Source organism: Nesoenas mayeri, assembly GCF_963082525.1.
Source record: "Nesoenas mayeri genome assembly, chromosome: 15".
Taxonomy (NCBI): domain Eukaryota; kingdom Metazoa; phylum Chordata; class Aves; order Columbiformes; family Columbidae; genus Nesoenas; species Nesoenas mayeri.
Window position 1 is genome coordinate 202,324 of NC_137559.1, and position 17,692 is coordinate 220,015.

General features: G+C 46.3%; 1 protein-coding gene across 2 annotated transcripts in view; it reads left to right on the forward strand.

Annotated features, from left to right (window-relative positions):
- The window catches only part of CYTH3 (cytohesin 3), a gene marked incomplete at its 5' end in the record, with an annotated part of 41,172 nt that overhangs the window by 12,257 nt on the left and 11,223 nt on the right, over positions 1-17,692 (forward strand). The window contains 5 exons of one of the 2 annotated variants that reach the window (XM_080354151.1): positions 12,227-12,309; positions 12,842-12,906; positions 13,334-13,400; positions 16,368-16,486; positions 17,119-17,199. In XM_080354151.1, coding sequence (XP_080210277.1) covers positions 12,227-12,309; positions 12,842-12,906; positions 13,334-13,400; positions 16,368-16,486; positions 17,119-17,199 — 415 coding nt within the window. Of the gene's footprint in view, positions 1-11,944; positions 12,310-12,841; positions 12,907-13,333; positions 13,401-16,367; positions 16,487-17,118; positions 17,200-17,692 lie in introns of those variants that run through there. The other variant, XM_080354150.1, reaches the window with a different exon arrangement.

Below are 17,692 nucleotides of genomic sequence, written 5' to 3' on the forward strand. Positions count from 1 at the left end.
AAAATTCAGAAAATATTTATGTCTGGAGAATAAAACCTGCCAGCTAAATTGAAGGAAGTAGTATGATAATGATGTCGTACGTCTTTGGGAGAGCGAACGCTGCATTTCAGCGGCTGCTGCGTTGGGTTTTTCTCTGGAGCTCCTATGGACGTAAGAGGCGATTCTTTTAATGCAACAGGAGAACATCAAAAGGTCCTTCTCACATATGAGAAATAATAGTATGGCAGGTCTAGTGAAGTTTTGGCTTTTTGCTCTCTCATTTTACGTTTTGAAGAAAGAGTTTCCTGCTGAACAAACACATGTTAGCCTGATAGCGTTTTCCTGTATTTGAATTGCGAACAGTCAAACGACTCAAAAAATCTATGTTAAAACCCCTATCTACTATAACATACTATATGTGCATACAATAAATCTATTCAACTGATCGGTCTGCTTCCTTTCCTTCCCACCCCTTGCAGCTGGAAGTTCACCAGCTCCTGCGCTAGGTCTGGGCCGTGCTGGAGCGGAGGCAGCGGTGGCAGGCGCTCCTGGACAACGTCCTCATTATGTTCCGAGGGTCTGTAGAAGTTGTCATTTTCCATTGCTACTAATTCTTATGGAAACTATGTGATCTATTTAGTAGGAGCACATAAAGTGTGCCATGCAAAGTTACATGGTGCAGTATTTAGTGAAAACATGTACATCGTCATTAAATCAGTGGAAAATATTTTTAGATTTCATTAGCAACTGGTCTGGCATTTAAAATGGAAAATTAATGGTAAGCCTTTATTTTCATAAATGCAGGATAGCTAGAGTTCCATTGACCGTTAATTTGTAATTAACTATGCTTTGAGGTTCCTTGGTGTATGGTAAGATGTTTTTTAAGGTACGACTGTGGAAGGATTCAGGAAAAGGAAAAAATTAGATGCTTCCATTTGTCTTAGCAGTTGTAAACCTTCATGGTAAGATACTTGCAATACTAATGGAATCCAACAGCCTGATTTTAAAACTTGTGTAACAGTTGATTTTTGGTGACCTTTTTTCTTGAAAGGACCAAAACAAGGTATTTCAGCACTGGCTCCTGGCCGCTCAGCGGTGCTGGCGGCACACCTGCCGCCGCGGCTCGGTGCGCGCTCCGCGCTGCTCCAGGTGCGAACACTTCAACAGAGCCGGAGAGCGCGATTTATTATGACATTGACGAGACGGTAGGACAGGTGCCATATTGGAGAATCTTTTAGAGCTAGTTTTTGTATGATTTTGAAGGGGACTGTAGGCTTCTGCCTGTCTAGGTGTCTGCTGTCAGGATTAGATGGTTGTTGCTGACAAAATCTTTGCGTATTAGGGCCACCACTTCTAATACCAACCACTTTTCTCAGTGGTCAATAGATACTTCAAACAATGAAGAGTTGCTCTGCGGATGGTATTCTCAGGGTGCTCTGTGCTCGCTGCTGTCTCGTCTGTGTTTGAGTTACAGAAGAGTCTCTGAACTGCACTGACGGGTGTTCTCCCGTCTTGCTGTGTGAACTGTCGGCAGCGTTGCAGGCACTGTTGCTTCAGACTGCTGAGCAGAAGTTACAGCGTGATATTCCTGGTTGCCCTGAGGCAAGTGTGGGATGGTCGCAGGTATGTGAAGGTGAGTCAGTTCTCCTCAGCGCTGCACGGTTTGTCGGTGTGTAACGACGGTTTGTGCCGGGGGAGCACTGCTCTGACCAAGGGACCCGCTCGCTCTTTGGAAATTGTTTAGCAGAAGGCACATATGACCACCTTGTCTGTGGTATCTGCAGGTAAGAAAATAATGATCTGCACTAAGTTTTGCTCATTTAGGAAGTGATATATTTGATTGTTACCTTTGGTGCCATGTTGCGGGTAGCAGAACTAAAGCATTTGGTCCCACTCCGTTGTTTCCCAGTCAACAAAAGCGTTTCCCGTTTGAGCGTGGCAGGGTGCAGCGCGAGTCTGAGAAAGGACGTTTATCAGTGCGAGCAGCAGGAGCTGCTGGGTTTAAAGAGGTGGGGGGTTGAATGCCAGATAGTTGCTTGAAGTTTTAAAATCTCTATTCATTTTCAGGAAAAATGCTGAATTTTATATACTATAAGTCAGAGACTTTGAGAGTAATAAAACTAAATTGCTTAGATCTTTGAAGTTGTAAGGATGTGATTTTTTTTTTTTCTTGTTAAGTACTTAGCTGAGGAAAAAAATGATTAAATTATTTGAAAATGAAGTACAAAAGATTATGTGTTCAGATTATTTTTCAGTGGTCTCTGGAAGGAATGCCGTCATTTTGCCAATACAGGCAGAAAAAACAGCTTAGGGCAATGTAATATTTTAGCAGATCTGGCTGAAACTGTTAGGGAAACTTTAAATAGGAAGAATGTATTTATTCAAATGAGTTTTTGATCAGAATGCCAGAAGATCTGCTTGGAGTATAAAAGATCTTTCTTTTTTTAACGTAGAACTTATGTCTGTACTTAAAAAGATTGAAGCGTATGTCGAATGTGCGCTCTTTTGGCAGTGGGGTGAGCCAGATTGGGATGAGCTGCCGATGGCCTTTTGCCAAGCAGAGAATGGGAGACCAGGGGTCTGACCTTATGGGAGCTGGAGCCGTCCAGCAAACCTGTTATCAGCGGAGCAGATAAAAAGCTCTTTTATATCTGGATTAGTGACCTGTCGAGCTAATTGTTTCACGGTGTGATGACAACCAACAACTCACAAAAGCTAAATATGCTATTTTCTGAGGAATCTGAAAAGACTTTGAAGTCTTAAACTAAGCCTTACTATTCCTTCACTAACAAATGTGTGAATGCGTTTGTGACCTCTCTTGTTGCCCTCCCAGCTACAGGGCACGTGGCCAATGGGCCTCTTGATGTAATAGCAACAAGCTGGAGCAATTCAAGCCTGAGATGGCCAAGAAGCAACATACTGTCTTACCTATAGCGAGTGTCTCTCCGAGAGCTGCAGCTCAGCGGTTTCCTCAGCAGGTACTGGGGTTACTTTTTTTGGCAGAGACTGCAGGGACTTCAAAAGCGTACTCAGCATCGGGCCCGGCATCGCCGCGGCCTTGCGCGCCGGGGACCGCGTGGCGTTCCCAGGGAAGGCGCGTGCTGCTTGAGCGGCTGTTCCCTCGGCGAGCGGTCCTGAGTGGCGCTCTGGCTGCGTCTTGGGGCATTCTTTGGGGAACGAAGATGTATTTCAAATCCAGCAGTTGCACCACCTCCTTCAGTGTGCAACTGACCTTGGAAAATGAATAAATAGAAAGCCTCTGCAATAAATACTGCTTCTGAAATCTAATTCCAGAGCTGTGTCAGGCAGAGATGGGGGAAGGGGAAAGATGAACTTTGCCTTGCTTTTTCTGAAAATTGGATTTGTGCGCTTTAGAAACAGCCAGCAATCGTAAGGAACTGGCTAATGCGCTCCACTAATGAGTGAAGTGCAGCAAGCAGCTCCCTTGTTGGCAAGAGTAGATGTTACTGGAAACTTGTGACAGAAGGGCTGTCGGAGCCCCGGTGCTGTGCTGGGAACACGGCAGGTGTGGTGAGCTGTGCCTGGAGGGCTGGCGGGCGTTGCTGGCGGGCGGCTGCAGGGCGCCCCGCGGCTGCTCCGTGCCGCTCCTGCCGGGTTTCCTCGCTGCTGCTCGGAGTGGGTCTGACAGGAACGTCTGCTGCTACTCTGCTGTCTTTACTTCTCGAGTCTTTTTTTCCAGGGTCTATCCTAGGAAAAAATGTAGGTGCACGCCAGCCAACCGTTTCCTCATCCCAGTAGCTGGGGGTGCTGTGGGAACACGGCCGTTTTGTAAGGGCAAAGCTGAAACACATTGCTATAATTTTATTGTTTTTTCCTTCTCACAACATTTCACAAGAGGAAGGGAACAGCATGTTCTTATTTGCTTCTTCCTCGCCCAAGAGATGATGAAATGGTCTCTGCTTTCAGCAAGAGCTGTCCCGTCCTTGGTCTGAGATGCTTGAATCTGGAGCTGAAAGCTCTGTGGATTGGCCGCAGGACATCTGCGGTTAGCCCAGGCGTTCCAGGGACTGCTGGAGTTGTGTGCCAGCGGGAGACGGGGTTTCCTGCCTGCCCTTTCATCCCCTCGCACTCCTCGAGACTGCTGGAGAGAGAGGGTCCTGTCCTGGGGGACAAGGAGGAGGACTCGGCAGGAGAGGTTTGTTCTCCGCTCTGCGGAGTTGCTGGGAATCCTCTCAAAGCCTCCGAAGTGAGCACGGAGCCGAGTCCTGCTGGGTGGCAGCAGCAGTTCAAGCAGTCTGGCTTCCCGGCCCGTGGGGGCGTCCACTGCTCCGTCCTGTTTTCCATCAGCAGCCTCGGCCGGTCGCTCTCCCGCCGGTCGGCTGGAGGTACATCCAGGACCAGAGGAGAGCGACTTGGATGGCGACTGATGGGCTGGATGTAGTTCAGCACTAACCATTTCCTGTTGTACATGAGAAGGGAATGAAGTATAATTTACAAAGGTGGATATTCATTGCCAGTTTTCTGATCTGCATTTGAACTAGATAATGTCTTCATATTATATACCATCAAGTCAGCTTGCTGAAGACTTAGTGGAAATCTGTTAGAGCTTGCTGATCTGAAGGTTGCCATCTCGCCGTTGTTGGAAGCTGAAGTGTCCTTCAGGTCCCGTCAGCACTGCCTGTGTGCACAGCTCGATCCCAAGTGACCCGCGCTGTCGTAGAAATGGGTCATGGGACCATCCAGCCCCGTTCTTTGTGTAATTCTGTGTGGTAATACATGACACTTTGGGCAAAATCATAAATGCCCCAAGTTAAAAGGTACATGCTGCTTCTGTTCTGCAGCTTAGAAGATCTTGCTCTTGGAAAGCATTTATACTTTTTAATTTCAGAATTTTCTCTTCCTGCTGCAGGCAAGCAAAATCCAGTGTTTATTTGGTCCCCTTTCTTTTGCACTGGAATGAATGAAGGGTTTCGGTTAAATACGCGGCATCTCTAATGTGTCACTTAGCTATGCTGGGCATACTTGGCATGCCGAGCTGTTCCATCCACCTCCTAGATAACGCGGAGGGGAACCCTGATTTCCCCCCAGGGCTCCCACGTAGAAAGTGGCTGCAGTTCTGCATTGCAAGTGGATCCAGTATTTGCTGTCAGCTGGTACCTGTCATCTCTCCTGGTGTCGTTGCTGGATAATTCTCTCACTCTGGGGTGCTAAAATTTCTTGTAGCCTTGATCTTGCTATGAAAGTGAACAAAAGAAATTCATAATTTTCAGACTTCTACTCTGTAAAGGCTAAATTTTGTATTAATGTTTACTGTAATATACTGTAAGCAAAGGCTTCCAAATGCAAACATTGGAGAAAATTTTATTTCAGCTGTAGCACTAAGGAACCTACCTATTTGTTTCTCCAGTTTTGCACGTGTGAGTCCTCCGTAGGGAAAAAATCACTATTGAATTATTCTAGAATTATTTATCTGTGAGACTCTACCTTGCACCATAGATACTGGGGGGGACAGGGAGAGGGAATTAATTTGATTCTCTTTGTCAGTGTTTTGTCAATCTGATCCAGTGTAAAGAAAAGGCTTGAGGTCTCTTATTTTTTGGAAGGGTAATATCTGTATTCATACTGGTGGTGCTACTACACAAAGCTGATTCTGATCACCCCTCCCTATTATTTGATATGGGGAAAGAAATCAGATACAGTCATTTTATTAAAAAGCTGAGAAAGCTGAAAGCCAAGTAAAAAAAGCTGAAGGCAGTATAAAGGCAGCGGTGTTCTGGAGCGGCAAGGCGCTGCGAGGCACCGCGCTTTCCTGGCGGCGCTGGGCACTGCGAGGCGCCGCGCTTTCCTGGCGGCGCTGGGCACTGCGAGGCGCCGCGCTTTCCTGGCGGCGCTGGGCACTGCGAGGCGCCGCGCTTTCCTGGCGGTGCTGGGCGCCGCGCTTTCCTGGCGGCACTGGGCACTGCAAGGCGCCGCGCTTTCCTGGCGGTGCTGGGCGCCGCGCTTTCCTGGCGGCACTGGGCACTGCAAGGCGCCGCGCTTTCCTGGCGGCGCTGGGCGCTGCGCTTTCCTGGCGGCGCTGGGCGCTGCGCTTTCCTGGCGGCGCTGGGCGCTGCGCTTTCCTGGCGGCGCTGGGCGCTGCGCTTTCCTGGCTGCGCTGGGCGCTGCGCTTTCCTGGCGGCGCTAGGCACTGCGCTTTCCTGGCGGCGCTAGGCACTGCGCTTTCCTGGCGGCGCTGGGCGCTGCGATGCGTTACCTTTGTCCCCGTCTGCTTCAGTGCCGCTGGTTTCCCGGTGGGCGGAGGGCTTCGGGCATGGCGGGAGGACGGGGCGGCAGGCGCTGTGACCAGGGTGGCGGTTCACCGGATTCTTTGAGCAGAGGTTGGTAGCTGGCGCTGCCGAGGCCCGTGTTCTCTTGGATGGATTTCCTGTGTCTGTGCTAATCTGTTCATCGCGCTCCCCAAAGCACGTACCACTGCAGTGTGGCCAGTGTCTCCCTTTCTCATTTCCACTTCAGCATACATTTTTTCTAGACTTCTTAAATATACACAGCAATGCATATTTTAACACTTTGTTATTAATGCAAGTATTAATATATTTGGGTAAGAGACTTAGAATGTTGAGTTAACTCAGCTTTCTTTTCATATTCAGTAATTTGTATTTACATATTTTAGAAATACAAGTTGGCCTAGAAGCATCTTCTGATCTTGAAGCAAGAGCAGAGAGACTTCAAAAGAAAAATGCTCCTAAAAGGAAATCCGCACTCATCTATTTTTAATATCAGGTTGAACTACTTCCAGGATTTGGAGAGCACAGGCTGCGGGGCGGGGGCTGAGCGAGCTGCCCTGGGCTGGCGAGGGCGAGGGCGGCTGCCCGCCTCCCTCGGGCCGCGCTTCCTGCGGCTCCTGTCCCGCGGCCTCTCAGCGAAACCGCTTGCTCTGCTAAACCGAACCAGGTACGCAGGCTGCAGGCGGGACGGTCTGTCCGGGAGCCGCAAAGCAGCGCAGGAACGTAGCGGGGCTGGCCTGTGAACTCTTGCTCAGACCTGGTCCCCGTGTGGTTCTTCCTTCTTTCTCCTCAAGTGATGCTCTTTTACTTTGTTGTTGCAAAACACCTCATTCCCTAATGGAAATATATAAAAATGATGAAATAAGATTCATTATTGAATAGGAGATGTAAAGGAGGTAAATAAAATGTAATTGTGGCCTTCAGTACTGCCTGTTCATAAAAATAACAGAGTGGACAGTAAAAAGGACGTACCCATTAACTCAGACGCACACTGCGTTCAGATGGCAAATATCTGTGTCAATGGCGTAATTAGGAACTCAAAAGCAAGGTTGGTGTCTCTCCCATTCTCCCTGTGGGTATGTCTGTAGGGCACGGTCCTGAGCGCTGCGGTCAGGTGCCCGTTGGCGCTTCAGCGCCACGCGAGGGGCGGCGAATGGCTCGCAGCCGGGGTGGGCAGCTCACGCGGGAGCTGGGGGGGCCTCTGTGCTCCTCCACTTCAGCTTCAGAAACTAGTGGTGAGGTCACTCCCTGTGCTCCTCCACTGCGCAGCCGCCGTTGCTCCTGTTATCTGCACACACGGTTTGCAAAGACACATCTGCTGCAGACTCCTGTGCCGTCAGGCTCAAGACACGCATTTGCTGTGGTTTATACCTTGCGGACAGAGGCGTGTTTCCAGGTGGGGTGGCGAGGCGGCACTTCTGTGCGCGGCAGCCCAGACCAGATGTTTGCTGGGAGGCCGGTAAAATGCATGGATCAGATTTTTCTTTTTCTCTCCAAATCACTGCTATCTGGACTCTGATACTGCACAATTTGGAGCGGCCTACTTTCTGCTTGGCTGCGTATGGTAACACTGATTACATTATACACGGCTATTCATTACCAGGGCAAAAATGTGATCTTGCCTTATCTAAAGTCATTCTCATGGATTAAAATAAATACTGTTTGTGCTTTAAAATAAGTGATTTCACACTTGGCCATGCAGTTACCCTTGTGGGTTTTTTTTGTATAGAATGAAAATGTATTTCATACTTCCAGTTTCTTATGTTTCTGTTCTTTCAGAAACCGAGATGAATATGAGTCGCTGGTATAATTAAACCTGCCTTGTCATGGAAGTAAAAAAAAACCAAATTAGTGGGTCATGTCAGAGGGAAAATATTTCCTCTGAATTCCCAAAAACATATTTTTATGCGGTAATAGGATCGATATTGTTAGGTTTGTTTCCCCTCACATTATTAGAAGCCCAAAAGGACAGTATCTTAACTGTAACTTGCCTGTAAAGTGTCACCTTACCCTGGAGTGACAAACGTTTTCAGAACATCCTGTAAAGGTGTCATTTCCAACAACCAGAACGGCGGGTGGTGGAGGTTCCCTTGGGTTTGGCCGCTGTCGCGCTTTCTGGCCACGGTGTCCCCGCGGGTGGAGGCTCAGGACGGCCTGGCGCGCCCGTCCCGCATTCCTCGCGCCGCTGGCCGGGAAGTCTTGTCTGTGGAAGGATATCGCGTGCGGGCTTCTCTTCCCTGTTACGGAAGTACAGTGCTCTGAGGCTGGAGCACGTTCAGCAGTGACCACACAGCAAAGATTAGTGCAGTAAGGTAGCTGAGGAAGCAGCCAAATCCAGCTAGTTTTACTGATTGCATTTTATGCAGATACAGTTTAGTTTTGCATTGTGAAATGAATCTATTCAGGAGAGAGTCCTCCTACGACAACTTGTGTGGAATTCTTAATAGCCACAAGTGGTCACAGCTTTGTTTATACACTCGTCTGAAAGCTGGGAAATGTTCCTGTAATTCAGTCTTAAAACAGGGAGCGTGTAGGGGAAAAGGAAGAGAGAATAGCCTGAGAATATCCGTTGAGGCAAATGTCCTGAGACAATCAGGTTTGTTCCCAGAGATGGATGTGTATTATTTTCAAGGCCAGAAGAAACATGTCTGCCCATTCTGGCATGGGCAGGAGAGGTTTGTTTAGGTTTAAGCCTTGCGTTGTGTAAACTTCTTTACACTTGCAAGATGTTTCAATTGCAGCAAAATTAAATTCCTCCTAATTGTTTTTTACTTGGAATGGAAGCACTTAAGACCACCAATTTGGGGCTGACATGGGAGAAGGAAAGTATTTATCTTTATGGAATAAAAGTTAGTTGAGCAATGAGGGTCAGGGAATTGTGTTGCGTCGTAAGTGGGGTTACATACAGAATTAGTGTTTTCTCTGTCTTAGCACATGGTTGCTTTTTTCTGGCTGCGGGTTGCTTTACTGCACCCTCTCGAGAGACTGACCCGTGGGTGGGTTGGAGTGCTGGAGTGGGACTGGTTTGCGCGTGGCCGGCGACTGCTGATCAAATACAGAAACACCAGAGCCCCCCAGAAACAGACAAACCCACAGTAAACCACCACCGAAACAACACAGGAGTTTTGGTTCATAAAATACCATTGGAGAGCTGTAAAGGATTTAATTTTTGCTACTGAAAAAGGCGGTGGTATCAAGGGTATGGGCTTGGGAAACACTAGATTTGTGTCTGCTGTTACGGGATTTGCTCCTGGTTTTCGGCAGCCGGTGGGGCTTCCTTTGCGAGCCGATCCGCTGCGGTTCTCCCTCAGCCGGGACATGACTTCCCTCTTCTGGTGCCTGCTCTCTCAAAAACTTTTTCTTACATCTTCATAAATGTCGGTGGAAGTAAAATACTGTGACCTTACCACTAGTTTCTGAAGCTGAGCAGTACTGCACCCCTGCTCAGTTGTATCTTGGTTCTTTTGTTCTTAGCAAAAGATACTGGGAACTTTTGGCTCTGATATCAGTACCATTATTTAAAGATGTTGCATTAATGTGCAGTTTCCTCTAAGTGCTGTCTTCTAAGTGCTCTGCAATTGCAGAATCTTCTTTTCCAGCAGCCTTCTCTTGTCTTGCAGCTGGCAGACAGATACTTGATGTTATTTCCTAATGCAAAAGGCAGCCTCATTCCTTTCAGTTTATTCCTCTGTTGTCTAACAGCATCGTTAATGGCACTGCGAGCGCCGCGTCCCTGCCCGCTGTGATCAGAGGGAAGCGGGACCCCGCGGACGGTGCTCGGCTGCTGTGGGAGGGGGCCCGAGGTGCTCCATGTCTTTCCTTTGGTGCTGCTGGAGCACAGGAAACTGTCACACTTCGCCTTGATTCCCAACACTAATTTCACTTGTTCTGGGTGCTCCAAAGCCGTCCCCAGGAGTTCTCAGTGCATGGTAACGCAAGGGAAACGAAACTGCGGTACAGCTCCCGGACACCGGGAAGAGGTGGTGGCAGCAGCTAAGCCAGAGATTCTGTAACTCAGAGGAAAAACCAGGCACCATCTAGGAATTCTACATATTTAATACTTTAATATTTGAGACTATAATAGAGAAATCCTATAATACTAAAGATTATTTGCTGGTTGGGTTCTGGTTAGCATTTTCTGTTGCCAGTAAAAGTGAGACGTACCGAAACGCCTGCTGTGGCAAAAAGTTAAAAGAAATGAACTCTTGCTAACATGGGTGCTGTGAAATTTTAACTAACTTCATCTACTGAGGTAGTACCTCAGAAATGCTTTGGGATGCTTGAGCGTACTGCCTATCTAAGGGGGATTATGCACCGATTGCCATCTTAATAGTCAGCATTGGGTAACACTCTTCATTTTTTAAATTGTCAATGCTCAGCTAACGAATTGGAATGTTCGTGGTATGTATGTGTATGTAGTGTGTGTGTAGTCATAAAATCTCTTGTATTTTGATGGTTTAAGATCTCAGTATGCATGAAAGACAAAGATGTGATGTAGGCACGTGTGTTTGTAAGGTTTGATGTGAGAAGAATCTTACTGGTGTTTGCGTGCACGGAGTGGGTGCGTTTCTGATGAGATGAAGGGAAAAAGCAGGTAAATGTATTGAAGTCTGGTGTTTGTTCAACAGAAGACTGTCATTTCCTAAGCTGGAAGTAATTTAATCAGGTTTGTATCTGGAGTAGTTAAATGAGATCATTTGCCATAATTATTTCATGTCTAGGAAGGTCTGCTACCATTTGGATTTTTTTGTTATGTTTCGAATCGTGAAAAGAAAGCAGCTTAACCACTGGATGTCGAAAATAATCAATGTATTTCATCATCAAGATGTGAACAGGGGCTGTGTTTCACGTGTCTTTAACAGTCTCCTGTCGAGCCGAACCTTTGCCTGCGGTCGATTTGTTACACGTGTGCGTGACATAAAGAAACAGCTTTGGCCATCCCAAATGACTGCGTTTGTGTGTTGCTGTTGGGACAGAACCATTTAAATAGCTTGATTATTATTTTTTGTTGTTCCCTTTCACTGAGCCGGAAGGAAAAGCTGTTCTGTAATTAAGGAGCTATTTCCAAGAAGGTGGGTGGCATTAAAACTGCTATTGGAGGGTCGTTGCAAAGGAGGTGAATGCTTGTGGTTGGTGTCGAGCGCTGTGCAGGTGAGCGGCAGTGATCTCTGTCCAAAGAAGTTCCTTGCCAGGGAAGATCTGAGGGCTCGGGAGCAGCGGAGGTTCTGTGCCGATGGCGTTCCCGTGTCCCAGCGGACCAGGAGGGGCCGCGGCTGCGGCGCTGGCTGCGGCGCCTCCGCCCGAACCGCCGTGGCAGCTGCGGCAGCGGCAGCGCGCTTGTTTTAGCGCAGCCGAGGAGAGGCCTAACACTGACTCGAACGCTTCGGCTCTCTTAAGTGATGTTACACAAACCCACAAGTTTGTGATACAGTGCGGTAAATGATTCTGACTGATATTTATTTGTATATCCTACTGATGGAAAGTGTTTGATGTTAAGGATGTCGGGAGTGTTCTACTTAGCCGCGTCTCTGCTCTAAAATGAGGACGCTGTCTGCAGTCGGCATTGGGATACGCAGCTTCAGCTGTTCTCTGGCTTTTTCCCCTGAAAGATAGTCAAGTCCTTTGAATCATAATTAATTTACATGAAGAATTCTGGTCCGTTACTGAAATAATGGGAATGATATTGGACTTGAATTTGACAGTTAAGCTGTAGAGCCAAATCTCACCACATATTGTATGATAACAAGTTTCCTTTGATTGTCTAGCTTTCTTTGGAAGGAGAGATTCTGTCCATAGCCATTCATTTGATGACTTCTGATTTTGTAAAATATAGTTACTGTTTGGTTTGTTGGTTGTTTCTTTTTTTTTTTTTTTCCTTAAAATGATCCCAGCTAAAAAGAAATGTCCTGTTGCTTCGTCTGAACTTAATCAGGTTTATTTGGTTTTCTATCATGAGGTATGTTTGCAAACGTTAAAAGGTTGTACGTTTCGCTCTGTTCCAGTGCCTGATGACCTGTCCGTGGAAGAGAGAGAAGAGCTTTTAAATATTCGTCGCAGGAAAAAAGAACTGATCGATGATATTGAGGTAATTGATCTATCTGTAAAGACCCTTAGAAGACTGCTTCAGTAGATTGAGTTATAGTAAGCTGCATTCCTAGCTATGAATTCCAGGTAATGGTTTTAAAAGCACATAAATGGTGTGAGCTGAAAGTTACTAATAATGAATAGGATTGATGCATCATTTGTGTGCTTTTATAAAATGGTGACTTCTGTATTTATGTAAAGCAACACATGCATGTGCGCGCGTTTGTGTGTAATCGAGAAGTCGCTGAGCAGCAGAGCTGCGTGCAGGGCGGGAGGAGAGCGGCGCCTCGCCGGGGAAATCGCACCCTGGCGATGGCCGTTTGGTGCCGACGCTGTGACGTGAGCACACGCGAGCTCAGATCCACGCGTTTGACTGGCCGTCAGTTGTGGTGAAATCTTTAGGCTATCAGTTTTCTTCAGGCGACTAGCAAATATTAGAAAATGAAACATAATTGATCGTATTGATATATGACAGATGATTTCCAGAAGTGTTTCAGTGTAGCTTAACATATTGTCTTGTCTTCTTTCGGCAGAGATTAAAATTTGAAATTGCTGAGGTTATGACAGAAATCGATAATCTGACTAGTGTAGAAGAGAGGTAAGTAATGCCAACATATGGACAGGATTTAGTAAGACCTTGGAACAGGCCTACCAGGAATAGCAAACTAAAATAGCTTTATCATGCTAAACAAACATTGGATCACCTTTAGTCAGTCTGTTATAAAGTATGTAAAGCCTGACTCTATCCTGTTCTTGTGGGTAGTTTTTTTGGATAGAGAATATGTTGGAGAGAATGCAGTATTTCAGACTGTCCAGTTGATAATGATATAGTTCTCTGAAGCTGCAATCGCTTGAAAGAACTGAAAATAGTAACATAATTCCCCCCTTATAAAAAGTGAGGTATTGGTTTGTAATAGAAAATATGAAATAGCCAAAATACAAACGAAAAGAAGCTTATCCAGAAGTTGTTTGTTTTGTAAAAGAGTAACTGATAACTGCTTGTTGTTTCTTTTCTCCCTATGTAGCAAAACTACACAAAGAAATAAGCAAATAGCCATGGGAAGGAAGAAATTCAATATGGACCCCAAGAAGGTAGAGAATCTTCTTGTTCCACTTTTCAGGAATCACATTCCCGCTTGTAATATGATCTGTGGCAAACACAGTCGTGTTTTCTTAAGGGAACCTTTCTGATAATACAAGTTCACCGGCGTTATTTGTATATCCTGTAATATGCTGAGCAGAAGGTGCAGTTGGAAGCAGTCACCCAGTCATTTGCCAGTCGTGTGTGCTTTCTTCACTTAAGCATACCTTTTTTGATAATGGAGGTTATTTATCAACAATCAAATATGCCAGGTATTGACTGAGCCGCCTTGCAGAAACACTCTTTGTACCTGATAGAGGTGTTCTTTGTTGATATCTCAAATATCATTCTAAAAATATTTTTATATTTGGCTGTTGGTGAGGCTGTACTTTATTTTGGTGTCCTCCTATTTTTGTTTCTTCCAAAATACATCTAATATTTTTTAATTTGTTTTCAAATATACTCTTATATTTGCATATCTAAATTGTCTGTGGAAAGGGCATGTGTGCCATTCGGGTCCGGAGGCGGGGGCTCCCGCGCCGTGCGGTTCGGGTCGGGAGGCGGGGGCTCCCGTGCCGTGCGGTTCGGGTCGGGAGGCGGGGGCTCCCGCGCCGTGCCGTGCTGTGCCGTTCGGGTCCGGAGGCGGGGGCTCCCGCGCCGCGCCGTTCGGGTTTGCTGGGCTGCTGTGGGAAGGCTCTGGCTGTAGAGTCTGCAGCAGCGCTTCGGGAATCCCTGCAGAGGAAGCAAAGCCGTGCTCGGTGCTGGCTGCGCTGGGAGTCACCGCTGCCCGCCTTGGGCCCAGAAAAGGAATTATCTGTGCCATAACTGCAAAATTTGTAATTAAGTTACTGTAAAAGCGATGAAATTTGAAGCAGATTTAATTGCACTGACTTTAAAAAAAAATGTGTGCAGTATTTGCAGTGAATAGTGGCTATTTCTGTAGCCATGAAGTGTGTGTGGGGACGCGAGTACAGCTGTCTGCCGTCTCCTGACAGTCCCCAGAAAGAAAACGTGCATCAGGACAGAAGATAGCGTAGGAGCTGGCGGGGTTTGGCTGACCTATTTTTACCATTTATTCCAGACGCTGAGGCTGTTGTTCCAGACAAATTCCTTTTCCTGTCTGTTTGACTTCTGGTTCTTTAACATCTTAAGAATTAAAAAAAATCCAGAAAAAGGGAACTGAAATTGATCTTTGTAGCATGTTGAAGTACCTGCTGCTCTGCCCAGAAGTTTGTCTTACGTACTCCAGTCGTGTCTCTTATCTTCCTCAGTAACTTGTACAGCTCTTAAAGAAACTCTTCTGCTCGGTCTGTTTACACCAAGCGCGAATAACACGGTCCGGGTGCTGAGCAAGGGAACGTGCAGCTGCTCCTGCTGGTGTTTATTGAAGGAAGGTTCTCGGTTGACAGAGCTGGGAAAGCTCTTTGAATAACTTCGTGTGCGAAAAAACATTGTTTCATAGTCAAATTAGTTTTTTGTACAAATAGTTATCAAATAAGCTTTGAAGGGAATGTTGAGGAAAGCTGCCCATACAGCTTCAAGGTAAAACATAGATTATTTGGAACGAAAGCACGTCTGTTCTGAAATGACTTACAAATGTTGTCAGAGTCGGGATACCAGCCTGTCGCTGAAATGAAGCTTGCAGATGGTGATAAGATTGTTTGGAGAGGGTTACGTTCCAGACTTTTTTAAAAAGCTTCAAGCCGTATAACGTTACGGTTCATTTTGTTTGTTAAATTAGGTCAGAAAATTGACTTTTTTTTTTCTCAGGCAGGTAATAATTTCGTTATAAAAAAACAGAATCAACCAAACAGAAATATGGTTACTTTTTTGAATGTTACTGCGGGGCCTTCTGTGCTATATCAAAAAAATAATAGAAGTTTTCCCAGTTGTAATGAAATAAAAAAGAAATACATTCCATTTGCCAAAAAAACCCAAAAAGCTTTTACTGTTTCTGAAATGACGAAGTGTTTTAGTAGGAAAGATGTGGAGCTGTTTGTCGAGGTCTTCTGCAGGGGTTTGGGAGGCAGCATGTTCGGGTGGGCGCAGCCGCCGTTCCCGCCGCTCGCCCGCGTGCCGCCAGCGCTTCCGCGGCGCCGGCGCAGCAGCCGCGTCCCGCGCGTTCGGCGGGGAGCGACAGCGCCCCTTCCGTCCGGTACGTAACCCTTGGGTAACTCCTGGTCTCCTTCCTTTACCGCTTTACAGAAGTTCTCTGGGCATCCCCTGAGTGTTACAGGGCCAGTAATTTTTGGAGGCGTAGGAGCCCAGGGCCTTGGTCACGTTCCCCCTGAGGGGCCGGGCGCGAGTCTCCTGGCTTTGCTGGCCGCTCCCTGGTAGGAGCTCCACTGGTTCACGTGTGAATAGTCTGTTCAAGTCCTCGTGGACAGTTCAGTTCCAGCGCAACCAGAAGCCACCGATAATCCCAGTGTCAGCGTAAACTCTTTTAAACCAGTTCCAGTATCTTCAGCCGCGACTCCTGCTGCAAGTGGTGCTTGATGTATTGGGCTGCAGTTTGCAGATTGTAGCAAGTGCTTTACTTTGTGTCATGGTGGTAATTAAGTTATTTCTACGTACCTCTTCATTATGTGATTTTTACAGATGATGTCTCTGCAGACATTTATGCAATATTGTGAACAGGCCAGCTCACACATTAACTCCAAAGAGCAACACGGAATCGTTGTTCAATTAATATTTGATATTTCCATTGTTGAGGGAGTCAAGCTGCCACCTGGTACTTCTAGCCTTAAAAATATGTTCTTGTTTTAATCTTTAAACCAGTACTCAATATTGCTTATCTAACTGAAAAACATTTGTTTACCATTTCATTTCAAAATAAAATCTGTAGGCTAATGTAATTCCTAATGTCCTATGTATATGTCTGTGTCAGTGTATTAATACCAAATGTTATGAGTGGTATTTACATAAATGCTTGTGGAAGAAAATGTAACATTCCTTTTCCTCTGGAATTGCTCTTCTAGGGAATACAGTTTCTGATAGAAAACGACCTCCTGCAGAACACTGCAGAAGACATTGCACAGTTCCTTTATAAAGGAGAAGGATTAAATAAAACGGTAATTGGAGATTACCTCGGCGAAAGGTAAAATAAAAATACTTTATTCTCGTGTTTACAAAGCAAACTGGGGTTCTGGTGGTTACCTGAGAGCTACTCTGCTGCGCTGAGGTCTAGAAAAGCTACAGCGGAAAGTGACAGTATTGTGATAGTGAGTTTTTGTGTTAGGTTGTTACTGTTTTTAAAAGGGTACGTTGTGGAATGATACTTAATTTGTTATAGCTTACTGTTTTGAGAAAATATCCATAAATGTGGCTATAGTGCAGAATTTGATACCATGAGCTTGTGTTTTAGAAGTTCATGAGTTTCTGCAGAGGAGTTCCTGGCGGATCAGTCCATTGGGTATCACGCCGCGTCAGGGCGGGCGCGGAAATGACAAATAAACAAAGGCGGCTGGGCCCTTCGGGGGCCCTTAGGCGAGCAGGGCCAAAGGCAGCTCGGGTGTACTGGCTCTTGCTAACGTACCAGCAAAACCAGGCAAAATACTAGTATTAAATATTAAAATACTTCTCAAATCAATGTGTAAACTGTTTTGATGACTTGATTCTATCAGTATGGTAGTTTATTTCCTTGCTTACTCTTGGAAGCAAATAGAGATAAATAACAAGTCTTTACAGTTCAGAATTGTAATTGTCTGTTTACGTTTTTGTCTTTCATAGAGATGAATTTAATATTAAAGTTCTTCAGGCTTTTGTTGAACTCCATGAGTTCGCTGATCTCAATCTTGTACAAGCCTTAAGGTGAGTCAGTTCTCTTTTTTCGACCTGAGCTTCCCCTCCTGAATCGCACGCTCGTGTGAGTCTGTGACCCGCTGGTCAGCCGCTGGCGTGCAGCTCGGCGCGGTTACTCGCGTTGCCGTGCGAGTGAGCGGAGGCGGCTCTGCTTTAGCCCTTCCGATGGCTTGTGTGCGCTGCCTTTGGAGGTGGGAACTTCTCGTTACTTCAGACGAACACAAACAGCTAAAACAGAGCCGTAACTCTTTGGTGCGCCTGCCGTGTGTGAACATGAGAAGGTCTGAGATGGGTAAAAACCAAACGGAACTCCTAACTCAAGCAGATAAATCATTTCCTTTGCTGCCGTGTTTTGTCTCCTTTCCCTCCACCTCGATTTGTTCCTCTGGGTGGGAAGGGGGAATCCCACTGACCGTAATAGTTGATTATGTTCAGTTGCCAGTAGGTAGGCTTTGAACCAAGCCGTTTCCTCCTTCGTCCCTCTGAGTTTCCCACTTGTCGT